Source organism: Nothobranchius furzeri, chromosome 7, assembly GCF_043380555.1.
Source record: "Nothobranchius furzeri strain GRZ-AD chromosome 7, NfurGRZ-RIMD1, whole genome shotgun sequence".
Taxonomy (NCBI): domain Eukaryota; kingdom Metazoa; phylum Chordata; class Actinopteri; order Cyprinodontiformes; family Nothobranchiidae; genus Nothobranchius; species Nothobranchius furzeri.
Genome location: NC_091747.1, coordinates 34,127,448 through 34,144,285, shown reverse-complemented (window position 1 = coordinate 34,144,285; position 16,838 = coordinate 34,127,448). Strand labels below are relative to the sequence as shown.

General features: G+C 43.6%; 1 protein-coding gene across 1 annotated transcript in view; it reads left to right on the top strand.

The window, feature by feature from the left end:
* The first annotated feature begins 2,755 nt into the window (after positions 1 to 2,755).
* The window catches only part of reck (reversion-inducing-cysteine-rich protein with kazal motifs), a 99,051-nt gene continuing 84,968 nt past the window's right edge, over positions 2,756 to 16,838 (top strand). Inside the window, exon 1 of the mRNA XM_054751395.2 lies at positions 2,756 to 2,958. Coding sequence (XP_054607370.2) covers positions 2,889 to 2,958 — 70 coding nt within the window. The 5' untranslated portion in view covers positions 2,756 to 2,888. The remainder of the gene's footprint in view (positions 2,959 to 16,838) is intronic.

Sequence of the window (16,838 nt, the reverse complement as noted above, 5' to 3'; positions counted from 1 at the left end):
GAAGGCAGCATTGTAATCAATTCCCATCATGCATCACAGGAGGAAGTCAAAGAGATCAGCTGTATTCATTAACTTCAAAGTACCATCTGAGTTCATTTTTCTCTTTAATGTTTATGTTGTCAGTAACAGAAATAAGACGCAGCTCCGACTGACAGCGAGGCTCTGATGAGTCGGATCTCTGAGCCGCTGACATGTTGGAAAACTGGACACCTTCCATCTCTTTAGAGCAGCAGCCAGTTATAAATGGCCTGTATTTGATTTGATATCCAACAGCCTGTCAGTCAGTAAAGGCTCCATGTGGCTGAAGACAACCTCCCAGATGGCGCCCATGCTGGTGAAACATGTCTTACTAAAACTCAGATTCACATTTAGACTTCAACACAAACTAACATGTGTATCATGTTCCGGATGAATACGAGTGACACACCCAGCTCATGCCTACTGACAGCTTGATGTGACCCCACTGGGCTCTGTGGGCCCCTCGAGGCCACATGGGGTCGATGCGATGACTCGAGACTCTGACTTGCTCCTCACTCAGGACCTTTGACTCCTCACAAAGACAGATGTCTCCCTGGACAGAGGTTTCTCTAGTGTTTTCCAGCTGCGCTGCACAAAAAGACGCCTGGCCCTGTTGACTTGGGCATAATGGGGACAATGGGAGGCAGTTGACGAGGCCTCTGTGGAAAAAAAGCACTTCCTGTTGCTTGTTGGGAATTCTGGAAAATCACTTCTTTCTGAAATAATCATGTCACAGTCCCCCACCCCCACCCCCACCCCAAATAAACACACACACACACACACACACATCTTAGTTAAAGGATTATGCCACTTTTTAAGTCTGACACAGTGTTTGGAATACTGGCCAACAGAATGTTTTAACTAAAATAAAAACCTTTGTGCAAATCGAACGGCCTGTCTTGAGTTGAGGTACATCAATAAATACAGCAGACTCTTTATTTCTAATTAAAATAAAAAAAAATAACAAAGAAGACAAATGCTGGGCGTACTTTCATCTTCGCTTCTTGTTTGCTCAACATAACTAAACATTAAGGCCGAATAAATTAAATTGTGAAATAATGAAAAATATTTCAAGAATTTTTAAGAGGCTGAGGAAAAATTAAATCCTTTAAAATAAAGATCCTGTGTTTCTGAGAGCCCGTGTTCAAAACTAAAGGATTGGGTTAATGTTGCGGACTTCTTCACACGTTATCTTATGTGATTGAAGATCAAATATACATTAACAGCAGTTATAGTTAATACACACGAGGGTTACTTCTCAAACATATCCATGTAAAACTTCATGTCTGAACTTTTATAGCTGATGCTTCTCATGTTGAACAAATAAAAGATTGTAGGGTTCAGGTATCTCCTCATACAGATCTGATGACAGACCTCTTGTCTAACCAGAAGATGTCACTTCATCCACTGAGGTCAACGGATGTCTTGGCTGCCCTTCTGCTTGTTCTGGGTGGTGGGTGTCACCATTTGTTCCTGCTGAGACATTCCTGATTATCACACCGTGTCTGTGTTAGAACCATTTCATTACTGATTCTTAATCTGACAGAGACAACGTGGTTTAACCCCCAACCCCCTACATCTTTACATCTGTTTCATCTCCTCATCTTTTAAGGGAGGGGCTTCTTATTTCTATGTCTTTCATAGAGCTCAGCTATAAATCAAAGAGACGAGAAGCAGCAGAGAGTCTGGAGACCGATCTGCCTTTTGATGCTCGTTCTAAAGTGTCAGTTTTAAAATAACTAAATATCGTGTTCCCATGACTCAGATAAGAACAACAAGTCTTTGTCATTTCACCAGGCGTAATGGCACGCCACTGCGTTTCTGGGTTTTTCTGCACGGAGCTAAAAGGTTCTACCAAAGTCACTGATTCAAACTTGAATGTACATTTCAAAATGGTTTAACCCACCAATGGGACTGGGAGTGGCAAATCTCACCAGCAGAGATGGTTAATACTTAGTCCAAGTTGATGATTCCAACCTGCTTTTTCAACACTGAGCTCTGAAAAATACCACTAAAAAGATATTCATCACCTTAAAGAACCAAAGAGTCCCATTAGGGATTTGGGTTTTCTCCATTGTAATAATTACAGATTATTGTAAATTATAATAAAGCAGTACTTGTATTCATAGGTTTTAAGTGGACAAATTTGAACTTTTAACCTGTAGTGTGTGGACATTTTCACTTTGAGGGAACATTTGGCTGGTCCACACAATGACAAAATACCCTAAAACGTGGTTTTACAGATTTGGTGTGAATTAACTTTTGTTTAGGTTAAGGTTAGGAATAGAATAGCAGTGGTTATGGTTGGGGTGAGGCGTGATACAGTCACGAACATGAAAAAAAATAAAATAAAAAAAGAATGGAAGTCACTAGAGGGTCCACACAAGCATATAAATACAAGTGTGTGTGTGTGTGTGTGTGTGTGTGTGTGTGTGTGTGTGTGTGTGTGTGTGTGTGTGTGTGTGTGTGTGTTTAAACCACTTATGTCATTTTCGTTTCCCATGCACATGATAATAAGCCCCGCCCCTGCCGTGTTACAGGCACCTTTACTGTCCCTCTAGATCCGCTCCTGCTCTATAACCTGTCACATTCAAGTGTTTGGTTTCATTTTAATAGAAGCATCAACACTCATGTGCATGGTTACCGTTAGTTTAACGTCTCTCCTAAAACCCGGTGAACTTCCGGCGCTTTAATCTCATAAACGCACATTTGAACGGGGCTGGCGCTGCGTCTGGCGCATGCGCACACGCAGCGGGGGCAGAGGACGCGCAGAGCCGAGTTAACGGGATCCATGGAGTGGCGTGTCAGAGTTACAGCTGCGGACTTTTCTGTCTCTTCTCCTTCACGATGCACTTTAGGACTTCTATAAGATGCGTGTGTGTTTCCAGATAGCCAGCTTCCTGCTCGCCGCCAACTTCTACAGCCAGCTGGGAGCTCAGGGTGAGTCCGAGCGAACTTCGGGTTTGATCCCAGCTCCGTCTGTCATCTTTCTGTGTCAGCTCGGGACCAGGACCGCAGACCGAGCCCCACTCACAGCAGAACCGCTGGCTGAATGCTTTTGGTGGTGACCGGTTCTGCTGTCGACCACCGGGTCTGTTAGTCGAAGTGGCCTCGAAGCGTGTCTGAGTTGAGTTTGGTCCAGTTTCCTTCCCGCGGTGGGACAGAGACCAGAGGAAGCAGGGCTTTTCTGTTTACCGAGGAACCGTTTTAACTCACTCTGATGACGTCACCTATTGTAGACAAACAGCTGTTTGCATCAGAGTAAACATCACGCGTGCATGGACCTGGAAGGAAGAGTGTTTTAGCTTAATAGGAGCAGCTTTTTGATGATCTTCTGCGTTAAAACCATCACATTCCTTCATTTCGAGTTTCTGAACCAACCTCGAGCTGCTGCTGGGTTAAAGTCGAGCTCAGATGGGTGTTTTTGTTGTGCTCCCTGCTGCTTTTAGGGGATTTAAAGACAGAAACTGAAGAACCAGGGAGTTCAGATAAAACAGGAAGGATCTTTAGAGGCTGTTTTGTTTCCGAGCCTTCTGAGACCTTCAGCCGATGTCCCTGCTTCATTTAGTTTGGACCACAGTGTTTTTATCTGTAGCAGGGTTATAAATGGGTCCAGCATGCTGGTGGGTCGGCCTTTGAAGTGCAGCGCACATGGGTGCAGGATGTGGATTTGCTCCGCCTAAACATCACTTTGTACCGACGTTTTTTCCTCCAACACATCTGTCTGGAACATGAAAGAAGCAGAACTCTTAGATCCTCATTTGGGCAGCACATTGTCTGCCAGAGGACCGCAATAAAGAAACTCCCAGAGTGCTCTAGGTGTGATAAAGACACCACATGTGGAAAAGACAGACTTTTCCTCTCCTCGGTCATCCTGCAGGAATTCCGTTCATTTCTGATCTTGTGCAGTTTTGTGAAACTTCTCTCTTTTGTTTCTTTCATGTAGCGATCTTGTTCTGGAGGCTAGCCATGAGAGAATGCATCTGGAACCAATTTGACTGTACAAAGAAGGAGGGAGGAGGAAGAGGGGGGGCAGAGAGAGAGAGAGAGAGAGGGGTCCACTGTGAGCTCTGAGTCTCACCAACCTAATTATAGTGTAGGGAACACCAGATTAGAGCGTGGCACACAGCTGAGGCTCCTGCACATCCTTTGGTGTGATGATGATCAAATCCACGTTGAAAGTCAGCAGCTCTGGGCTGGATGTGTCACGTTGGAGAGAGTCAGGGTTGGAGAGCTGATAAACCAGACTGCTGACCCGCCCGGCTGGTTCCCCTGAGATGTTCAGTTCAAAGCTCTGCTATCGACGCCAGCATCAGCAGTCTGTTCACAGAGAGTTTCAGTAAACAGTCTCGCTGCAATGGAGGAGGGGGGGGGGGGCACATCTACCTTCAGCAAGTTCCTCACGCTGATCTGGGTCCAGTTAGAAGAAGTGGTCCAGATGTTCCAGGTCCTTCTGTAGCACTGAGAGTTGGTGTGCAGCTAAAGCAGTTCTCATGTCGTAATCAGACCCACATCACCAGTGTGTCTCTGATCCTTTTATCACACAGTTTTAGAAGGCATCAACCCCCGAAAAACACATTTTGTTCCTGACTTCCTGTTTGGACCTCCAGGCTTCCGTAGCAGCACTTCTCTGTCTGTCTTTACAAATCGTCTTCCTGTGATGGACATGTAGAGGATTGAGTCTTCATCCAGCCGTCAGACACATGATGGAGAAGAGCTGCTACAGGAGGCTGCAGGTCCAAACAGGAAGTTGGTAGGAGTGTGTGTGTGTGTGTGTGTGTGTTTATCACAACTCATACGTTCATGGTGTGATTTGCTGTTGTTCTGCAGATGTTAAAACACTCAGGTGACATCATTCTTCATAGGAGGAAGTGAGCGTCATTTAGAAGACCTTTCAAAATAAGAGCATGCATTCAAAGTGAAATGGGTCCAGGTTGAGTTCTGATTTCAGGTGAGAGGTGGGGCGACGGTGGCACAGGAGTTAAGAGCTCGCCCCGTAATCGGAAGGTTGCAGGTTCGAGCCCCGCTCAGTCTGTCGCTGTCGTTGTGTCCTTGGGCAAGACACTTAACCCACGTTGCCTGCTGGTGGTGGTCGGAGGGACCGGTGGCGCCAGTGCTCGGCAGCCTCGCCTCTGTCAGTGCTCCCCAGGGCAGCTGTGGCTACATCGTAGCTCATCCCCACCAGTGTGTGAATGTGTGAATGACTGACTGTGTTGAAAAGCGCCTTGGGGGGTTCCAGGACTCTAGAAGGCGCTATATCAAATACAGGCCATTTACCATTTAAAAAGACAGAAAGAAAGCTAGCTTCAGATTATTTCAGTTAGTAGCTGCAGATCTTCTCTGCCTCAGGTGGTTCACATGCAGAAACGACGACAGCCAGTGATGAACAGACCTAACCTCACTCTTCCTGTGAGATGAGACCAGAGTTGCAACGATTATAGCCTGAGAAATAATCACGGTTTCATGATTACACAAACTGATTTCACATTTGTATTATGTAAATAAATCACACACACACACACACACACACACACATACACACACACACACACACACACACACACACACACACACACACACACACACACACACACACACACACACACACACACACACACACACACACCAGAAGATATCTATGCTGTTTTTCAGAGATTCTGCTTAGAAAAATTCATGTGTAAAATCAAAGTAATCTCTGTAAATTTTAGTTCACATTTTAAAACTTTTAAAATACCCTAAATTAAGTTTGCCTAATAGTCTGTTTTGAGTTTAAAGAGACAAAAGGTTTAACTGCTGACAACCTGCTGAATTCCTACTCGTGCATAGGGATGCACCGATGGATCGGCATTTGATCGTAATCGGCCGATAGCGCCCCTATCGGTTTTGATCGGAGGTTTCAAAATAGATCAAAGCAGACCGATCAGCCTAGGGTTGTCACGGTAACCGGTGTAGCGGTAAACCCCGGTAAAAAAAAAAGTTGACAATAATAATAACCGTCTTGTTTTTAAAAAAACTATATTATCTCGGTGGATTACCGTGGCTGTGGTGTAGGCGCGGTGACCCTTACCAGCCACCGTATCATCTGCTGAAGTTGCAGGACCGGCGGCACATGCGCGCTTTGTTGTTTACGACCAAAACTTTCTTGAAGCTGAAGCTGAAATAATGACCAAAGGAGGAGACGGCAGCACTCAGGACATTTATTATCCCTCAAAGAAGACAAAGTGGGAAGTACGGACATCGTTTGGATATTTGAAGAATGCCGAGGGAGTTTATAGAAGACGGCTATCCTGTTTGCAGCACGTGCAGAATAAGTGTCTGTGAAAGGCAGCAACGCTTCAAATCTCATGACACATCTGCGTGACCATCACCCACAACTCTACAGTCAACGCAAGGCAAGCTAACGTTAGCGTTTTAGCTAAAATGTGTGATCCAAGGATTTGGGTTGAGGGAGAATGCAACGAGTCGCTGTATAAAGCAGCCGCAGCGCCGCTACCTGCATATAAACCATGTCGCGGACACCGCCATGTTGAAATGACGCTATGCATTATGGGGCTCCCAGGGGCAGATAAGAGTTGGTCTCTCTCCGAGAATAATTATGAATTTAACAATGATTACTGCCTGATGACATTTTCCCACATCTGCAAAGCTCACTGGAAGGACACAAACCGAGGACAATATTTTCCTGATATAGGGTTTAGTACTCAAGTAAGGGTCAAAAAGTATCTGATTAGAAGGCTACTTGAGTACCGAGTATCATCTGATCTAATATTTTTTAAATGATGACATCAAACAGACATAAAATAAGAAGTTATGGGCAAATATTGGTATTTTAAAGACTAAAGGGAAAAAATGTAAACAAATAAACAACATAATTACAAAATAACACATTTTAGGCAAAATTTAGACACAAACTGAGGACAATATTTCCTGACATACAGGGTTTATTTAATAGTGTGAAAATGTAACACGTTTAAAAAAATACCGCGATAATACCGAAAACTGTGGTAATTTTGGTCACAATAACCGTGAGGTTAAATTTTCACACCGTGACAACCTTAATACAGACCATTTTAGATTAGGTTACATTTCCTTTATTCCCAGATTATGTAGTTTGTAGCACTCATTATAATGTTGTAGAAAATTTCTGGCCAATCCACATGATCGGTATCGGTGATCGGTATCGGTGATCAGCATTCTTTGATATCGGTATCGGTGATCGGCAACAAAAAACCTGATCGGTGCAGCCCTACTCGTGCAGTTGTTATTATGGACGTGCTTGTTCACATCTTTACTTTCAATACTGCAGATTAAGATTATTACTATTACAAAGGTGCTATTTTTATTACAGGAATTACAGAGCTGCTGTTGAATAAATGTTAAAATGGCTTGCCATGAAGGCTTACTGTATACAAATGCAGGGGAAACGTAGACTAACTAAATGAACCCTTGTTCCCTGGATTGATCTAATATTACTGTTAAATCCCTTCAGTCACTATAATCTGATTCAGTTGGAGCTTGAGTGATGATCTCAGAGATGATGAAACAAGATGAAGGTGTCACAACATTTTCCTACCAGCTTTGCAGATGGACAACAGACGTCGTCTTGAATTTCTTCTTAAGCAGCGTTGAGAGTCTAAAATATTCCCACACAGGAGACTTCAGCTGCTTCCAAGGTGGAATCAGGTACAGTCCAGGTGGTTGTTGTCACAGGTTCTGGTTCTGCTGTGTGTGTCCATTCCAGCATCACTTTTGTTTTGATCCAGACGGGTCGGTTGTCTTTTTTTTTTATTTGTGATTTAGGAGACTTTAGGTGGGCTAACCACATCATTTCACACTGTGGTCAATAGTCAAACCGGTTAATCCCCACGACTCTACGTGAGATTAAACTTAAAATAACATTAAAAGATTTGGAATGACTTCATCAGTGACGGCTGGTGAATTTTTATTTTGGACAGGCGCATTTGTGCAGTCTGTTTTCAGGTGCACTAACCACTATCACCACTAGGGGGTGCCAAATTACCATTCTCATGACAAAACCCCATCAGGCTCCTCACCTTGGCTCAATGTAGTGAGCAGTGAGGAAGGTTGTAGCGTGTGATAAGACCCAAACGCAGGAGACGTCTGTTAATCTTGGAACACCGGCACCAGCCTCAAAGGGAAACAAAGATGCGGCGGCGTTTTAGAGAGTAACGAGAACGGGCTTACTGTTAAGGTGCAGCTGGATGAGGTGAGCGTGAAAGCTCTGAATTGCCTGGCGTGGAACTGGGAGCCAGACAGGAACGGCGAAAGCTGTGACCGCCCGGCGTGATTCTGAGCCGCAGCAGCCAGAAAGCCACAGAAGCTGAGGGCGCATAATGTGACCTATTGAGCTGGTGCGTGGGAAAAATTAAAAGCTGAAAAGGGAACTAAAAACTCGAGTGAGGCGTTGTTTGATCTGATGCAAGACAAGAAACGACTAGGCCAAGAGGACGATGACTGAGCCATGAGTGTTGTGGGGGGACTTGCTGATATAGGCTGATGCTGCGTTGCAGTTGTCCTCAGAACTCGGATTTTCCAAGTAGGAAATTATATAATGGGCTCGTTTTGCGTTCCAGCTTCCAATTCGGAAAAAATGGACGCCACCTGTGTTGTTGAGGACTAAACCAAAAGAATTGTATAACGAAGTATTCTCTGAACCTAAATAATAGTGACATAGACGCCCTTCGTCAGTCGCCACATACAGCCAGAAAAACATTACAAATCAAATGTAAAAATATAAATGCCAGGAAAAGTAAAAACCATAAACAACGGTCAATTTTGTCAGCGATGTTCAATTCTTCAACAACATAACTATTGATAACAACAATGAACAGCTTACTGGTGCTGTTGCATAGCAAAAAGAAAGAAAACAGAACATATAAATGAGAAAAAAATAAAGACAATAAATACTTTCTGGTAGCACTGGGTGCAGCCATCTTTAAATTTGGGATCTCGTGGTCCTCTGAAATCTCCGCGTTTGCCGCTCGGAGTTCCGAGTTCATTGCGTCATTTCCTGCCAACTTATCTCGCAAATCGAGTTTTGGGGCATTTTCTACCTGCTGGAGAGTGTTTACATCTCTCTGATGCTACATTCCATCAATTTCCCATTCTTCATAAGGAAAAAACTCCACTAGGTGTACTCAGCTGCTCTAAAACAGAACGGTGAGCTAAAAATTAAATGATAAAAAAAAGAAATGGTGAATTGTGGAGAGTTTCCAGTTCCGGGTCAACATCCTGCTCTGAGCTGGGACTCTGCCCGATATCGGTCGCAAACATCTGCGCCCAACGGCTCTCCTTTCTATTGGAGTGGTTCCACCACACATGCGTTATAGCGTAGGTCTATGGTAGAGATTGCTGCGTCCAAAGAGGAACAGGAAATACATCAGACGATGATACGGTCATGGTAGAGAACATTTTTAAACTATATTTAAATGCAGCTTACACAGCACTCATAGTCTTTATGATGCATAGATCATTTAGTTTCATTTTCATGTTTTTATGATATTTTGTCATTGCTATCTTCTCCTTCTTCTTCTTCAACTAGTAAGGCAGCACCCTAGCGCCCCCTATAGACAAGCTACCACTGCCAGGAGGCATCATAAATGTCCGAGCCTCCTCCACGGGCTCCTATCGATGTGGAGGAGCAGCTGGTCTACTTTGAGCCCCTCCCTGATGAACAAGCTTCTAAACCTATTTCTAAGGGAGAGCCCAGCCACCCTGATCAGGATCTGGATCTAGATCTAGATCTGGATCTGGAACAGGGTCAGGATCTGGATCAAAATCTAGATCTGGATCTGGATCCGTATCAGGATCAGGTTCTCGAGCTGGAACAGGGTCAGGATCAGGATTTGGATCAGGTTCTGGATCAAGTTCTGGATCTAGATCTGGGTCAGGCTCTGGTACAGAATCAGCATCTGGGTCTGGATCATGTTCTGGATCAGGATCAGTATCAGATTCTAGCTTCAGAGCCACAGACAGCATCTAATGGAGACACCAGTGAAGGTTTTCGGGTGCAGAGATCAGTTTAGCGAAGAGACGGAGCCAGAGGAGTCTCTGAGCTCAAACAGGAGATGAGAGGAGCTGGATCTTCTCCTTCATCATGACATGGCATGATTATTATATTCATATTTACATCATGCTTTCTTAAAAGCACCCTTGTGCGGTTTGATTGGTCTGCAGTTGTTTACAACTAAGCTGTGTTCTGTTTCTTTTTCACAGGCTACAGCTGTGATCTGTTCTCAGAACCTCACAGAATGTTTTTGTCAGCTGATGGTTTTAGAAATGGTCATATGGAAATCAAAGGGTAGCCACACCCCAGAATCCACCTCAGACCCAGCCTCTGTGTGTGTGTAAGTGCGCGTGAGTGTGCGGGTGTGTGTGGGCGTGCATGCATGTGTGCGTGCATGTGTGTGTTTGGTGCTGCTGGAGAGAGACAAATGTCAAACCTGGACACGTATCGCTGAATCTAAAGAACAATAATTTAAAATATGAACATTTTTTTTTATTACAGAATGTGTCGTATTTACCTTGCAGCTGTTAGTGATGTGGGCACAGCTGGATTCCTTTAAGCTCCTGTTGCTAAACACTTGTGTGTGTTTGTGCGTGTGTTTTCTTAAAGTGAGATGAACAGAAGCACTAAACGCACCAGACAGTTCTGAAGTGTGTTCAGTTATTCCAGAGCCTGGAACCAGGAATCTGACTGGCTGGTAGACCCATCGGTACATCATGGGGCTGGTGTCAGGTATCTTCAGCCCAGTGATCCTGTGAGATCCACGAAGGATCAGTTGTTTTCCTTCTCTCTTCGTGTGTTCTGACTCCACATGGACACGTGGCTCATTACGTCATTTCTCGTTACACTCGATGTCGGGTCTGTGTCCTCTTTTGGTTGTGTTAGTGGGATGTGACATGAGGAAACATGTGGTTGCATCTGGTCATCTTCTGGCTGACTGGTCACTCCATCGTCCCACACATCATAGAGTAAACATGGTCTTCTAAAGAATGATGCCAATGGGCCTGTAGACAGCTTAGGAGAGCAAAGCCTAACATCAGTCTTCTAACGTGTAGCATAAACAGTTTCTGATCCAGATACGTCAGAGTGTGTCACCTGCGTTATTCTGTGCGTTTACCAGTTATCACCTCTGGTTTCATACTGGTGACTTCATAACCGTAGCAGATATTAGAATGACGCTTGTTCACGTGGGTTGTTTTATTTATGAAGTGAGCGCTAGATCTAGGATCTAGTGACCCTATTAGCTGAACGTCTAGACCATTTAGGATAGAAGATGTAAGATGAGAAACGCTCCCACCACACTCTCCCAATTATCCAGGGGCTGGTCTCAGATATCAGGTCCTGGAGCAAAACCCCAAACCACTCTTTTCCCAGCAACAATTTTTTTTGGGGGGGGATGAATTAGCCCAGGACACTCCAGCCTGTTTTGGAAGACCTCCCAGGAAACCAGCGGGCTTCAGATGTGTGAACCAGCTCAGAGGACTTCTGGTGATGAGGAGGACCAGCAGCTCTACTCAGAGCCAACACTGGTATCCGGTCATTGAAGACCACACTTCATGCTGATCGGTTTTTAATAATTCTCCTGGTTTCTGTTGTTTTCTCTGTGAAACACCTCAGACCCCACTGCAGGTCGATGGTAGTCTTAGCTGAGCTCAGAGGAGATTAAATGGAGTTGTTGTGGAGTCTTTACTCTTCTTCTCGTGTTGCTGAGCTCCAGATGTCAGATGTAAATGAATGAGTAGACAGGAAGTGATCTTTGACCCCTGTCCATATTAGGGACATTTCATTGGTTGGAGCATTAGGTGAGAATCCCAGCTGAGGACAGATCTCCGTTCATCACAGGCCTGGATGAAGCGTCAGATTCTTCGCTCCTGCTTTTTAGTCAAACGACGATAGTTTATAAAGTAAAAGTCCAACAAGTTTCACTTCAATCAATCAAAGCTTTATTTATAATGTGCCTTGGATAATGAATGTGGCTGATGTCCTTTCTACTGCACATCATGGGTTGTTAGCCTGCTTTTCCTTTTTAAAAACACCACAGGACTTCCTCAGAAGAGGAAATGATCATCAATCCAGAAGGCATATCAAAATAAGAGCATGCCCGTGAGCTTGTTCCTCCAGACTCTGGCTTCATTAGCTGGTGGAGGGGTTGCTCTGGTTTTCCGATCCATGTTCTTCTGATGGCATCTTCCACTTCTCCAGCTTCAATGTCCAGCTCGGGGAAATTCAAGGTGACATCCTAGTGCTGTGTGCGGTGATCCGTCCACTGCCAAAGTATGAAAAAGCATTTCTTTGGGGTTTGGCGGACAGGGATTATGCTGATGTATGCAGATGAAGTCAGACTTTGCCACTGTTTTAGCCGCGTTTGCAGGATCTGAGCTTTCCTCTGTAGTTTCTGCAGAGTGGAGATGTTGATGTGCTTCTTTGGGGTTTTAACTGTATAACTATTTTGGGCGAGGTCGCCCCTCTGAAGTCTAAGTAGTGACGGCTCAATGATCTGCTGAGACCACCTGCCGGTGCACGGAGGGAAACTAGAAGGACAAGCTTCATGTCTCCTTGGAGATCTTGCAAGGCTCCGGGGCTGTGGTTAAGGGTGCAAAGACTCTGTGTCTAAGCTTGTGTCTGATAACAATGATGAGCCTCAGGTTCTTCTTAGCTCTTTGAAGTCTCTCCTGAATCAGTGTGATTGCTCCGATCTGGTTCCCTGTGTTTCACTTTGTGAAACGCTTTAAAACGTGTTTGTCAGTAGTGAAGGTTCTCAGATCATCTCCCTCTGGTCCCATTAGTGATCCTGCCCTGTAACCAGTTTCTTGTGCTGATTTAGACCAGTTTAATAATAATAATAATAATAATAATAATAATAATAATATCTTTAATATATAATAATTAAAAAAAACACTTGAAGGTTTACAAGTAAACACAAGTAAACACACAACTTATACAATTCAAGAATGGGTACAGGCAGAAGCATAAGCTTATAACCCCAACCCCCCAAACCATTTGAAACTTTAACAGAATTTTAGAATAGCATACCGATTCCATAATTTATACACCATTATTGAAATTTATGAGAATATAGACAAATCCCCATTCTTGCTTTACAACTAATAATAACCTTAAATATTTTATGCATTTTTTCATTGACTTGACTCATCATATTTAATCACATTTGATTTAAACATACCCTTGAACTTTAACATTGTTGTGTAGCTAGTGTGCACTTTTACTGGTTCCGTTAGAACCTTAGAATACGCTGCTTTTTCAGGGAGGTTGAGGCCGCAAGTGAGTTCTATTGTACAGACCCTGGTTTGGACTCCCTAATTAGAACTTGTTTTCTATTTTAAGGTGGAATGAGATTGCCGTACTTGTTTTCCTGTGACAACACACTTTCCTTTTAATTTCCTGTTATTCAGTGGTTCTGAATACTAAGGCGAAAGTTTACTGGAGGCCAACACAGCTGACTATTATTTGGGTCCTATCAGGATTAATTTGCGCCTCTGTCAGCAATGTGGGTGATGGTAATTAGAAAATGATTCCTGTTAGTTGATCAGGCTAACATGGATTTATCAATTAATCTAATTAATCCACCCTTTGAAATGGTTCCTTCCCACTCTAAACAGAGACTTTTTCACACGTGCAGAACAGAGCCTGTTTGAACCAACTAACCATTATGGTTTATAATCCTTAGGGTGTCCTGCTACAATAGGGTGGAGGGGAGACTAGCTCCCATTACCTAAGGCAGGGATTCTCAAAGTGTGGTGCGCGCACCCCTGGGGGTGCGCGAGCTGCCGCTAGGGGGTGCGCGAGGTGAAAAGTGTAATGGCTGCCGAGCTCAGAGAAGTCTGTCATATGTCACCATTAGCGTAGCCAGAAACTCATTTGTGGGTGGGCCTAAGAAAAAGTAAGTGGGCACAATAAATGCAATTGAAAACAAGTATATTTTTGCGCGTGTGTGTGTATCCTCCACATGTTCCCTAGCTTCATAATAACAATGCGCCGAGCTTCAGCACTCTGGCCTGCGCACGCCGATATGTTCCGTATTTGATCATTTTTAACGGTGTTGGAGAAATCTGAAGGTGGCGAGTCATTCTGGCAGATTGTAATTAACACCTGTCTCATGCAGGTGTTCTGACATTGTAAACCTCACACACAGAACATTGTGGATGTAACTAAATAAATCAAGAAATTATTCTTTTAACAGCGCACTGAAGATCTGAAGTTCAGAGCGCGTCTGTCAGTCAGACGTGTTCCAGCGGAACCACGGCTCACGGGTGCACAAGTGAGCACATCTGGGCTGGGCAGAAGTAATTTTACAACATTGGTTTAAATAGCGCCAAATAACAAGACGCGGTCACTGGAGCGGCTCACGGAGCTGTGCCGCGCCCGCACGCGCACACACACACACTCACGAACTCCGGGGCTGTGCTGTCAGACTGAATGCAGAGATGAGCGCTGCCTCCTCTGTGATAAAAACTTTTAAGAGGTTTTATAACAACATTTTTAATTCCAGGTCAAATTAAGATATTAGCTTCTATTTTGGGATGACGTATTATCGGGTCCGCTCCAGCCAGTGACTCCCAACCTGCAGCATTTGTTGTTCCAGTCCGCGTGGCAGCTGATCGCAGATTCAGCCACACCATAAAACAGCAATAAGTCGGTCTGAGGCAAAAGTGAACCTCATGGTTAGCTTTCCATATTTTCCCCTATAGACATTTGATTACGCACAAGTAGGTGATCAGTTCAGGTTTACGCAGAGCAGAAGGAAGGAGAGCGCTCTGGCCGCTCAGGTTAAACATTCCTGCTTTAAGAAAACCATTAAATTGCATTTTTGATGTGCTACCTGGGCACTCTAAATATTTCTTTAAAATGAAATCAAAGGAAATTGTAATGGTATCGAATGTTTATTAATTACTATTTAAAAAATGAAAGTGATGGGGAAAAGGTCGATCATATTTTTTAACCCTGTCTGTTTAGCTTGACGTCTGATATATATATATATATATATATATATATATATATATATATATATATATATATATGTTGAGGGTCTGACCTCATGAGGAAATTGCTATGCAGTGATTTTCTCCAAAATGACTGTGCTTAAATTGCTTTGAAAAGCAAATAATCACATCAGCGCCAAGAAACTTCATTTCCCATGATGCTTTGCACACGGAAGCATTGGGATGATGTCACCGCCTAATACCAGAAACACGTTCTGCGCATGTGCGGGAGGCCGTGGAGCTTTCCCCGCGAACTAAGACCATAAATCTTCAGCAGAGACAAAGAAACCTCGTTCTTTTGGCCAGGATACCTGGCGGTAAGGACACGCTTGTCGAACGCTCCGACTCCCTTGAGCACGCAGAAGCTCTAAGTGCCCAAGTTGAGCCCACGGAACTGCTGGAAACTACACTCCAACTCCATCAGGACCTGACTGGGAACGAGCGGAGCTCCATCCAGCTCTCAGAGACGCTGTAAGTTGTCAAACTCAGCCCAAAAGAAACTTCGTTCTCTTTGTGTCCAGCCCGTTGGAGAAACACTCGTGGGGCCAAAACAACGGAGAAAGCATCAAACCGACGGACGACGCCAAACTGCGGAGAAACACGGAGAAACACGGAGAACCGTCAAATCAAACAGCGGGGACGCCTTGCTGTTCTGGTGATCAGAAAACTCAGTTCTCTCTCTCCTTTTCTTCTCCCGTTTCCTCTATAGTCCAGAATAAGCAATAAAACCGCGCTATTGCTTAAAAAGTAGCTTCGTGTTTTCCTCTTTCGTTCCCAAACACGTCCGTCGGGTCATTTTGAAAGAATAAACTGCTTATTGATCATTGTTTGGTATCTTTAAATGTTTTCTGCTTGGCCACGTGGTTAAACTAAAAGATATTATTCGTGATTAATCTTTTGTGTTGTTTCATGATCCTTTGAAATGTTTTGAGTGATTTAAGGTTAAGTTACTACTGATTCTAAGTGCCTTGGAAGTTAAAGTGCAAGTTGCCACCCACACTTTAGCCAGACAAAGGGGTCAGCCATCTTGCATACAGACTCCATTTTAGAAACACACACACACATACATACACACAAAACACCTTGAACATTATTTTGAATATACATCCTTTTATTATATCACATGGTTATTATTCATTTATGCCACTGTTTATTCATTTGACAAATTGTTAATTAAACGTTATAAAATTCAGATTTTCGTCTCCAGTAGCTTTGTTGTGTCGAAGAGAAGTCTCTGCTCCGAGGATTCTACGAACTTCAAGAAGGACTGATAAGAGTTTTGGATTCAATTTTTCCCCGGTTGAAGGGGAATGGTGCCCCGTATATCTAAGAATATCTTAATTAATTAATAAATCAGTAAATATTCCCATATTTACAGAATTTATTGAAGAATCCAAAAGTAAGTTAAAGCTTACAAATTGTTCGCTCCTAATAACCCCAACATTAATTGGTGCAGCCCGTGTGAGGCTTGGATACACAGAGATTTTCTATCCGGCACAAACAAACAAACAAATCTTTAGCTTGAATTAAAATAATCAGTTGTTCTGCCTTGAACCAGCAACAGAGTGGTGCTGATTTCGCTGAGCAGGAAGCTGCATCGAACTCTCACCAGTAACTCAGTGCTTCTTTAAAGGTGCAACGTGTAATTAATTCTGGCTAACCTTTTAGGTTAAAATTCAGTTACTCATTAAAGGTGCAGCGTGTAAGTAATTCTGACTAACCCTTTTAGGCTAAAATTAACTGCTAATTTAGCGACTTTAACTCACAGTGGCTATTGTAACTAACTGAAACCT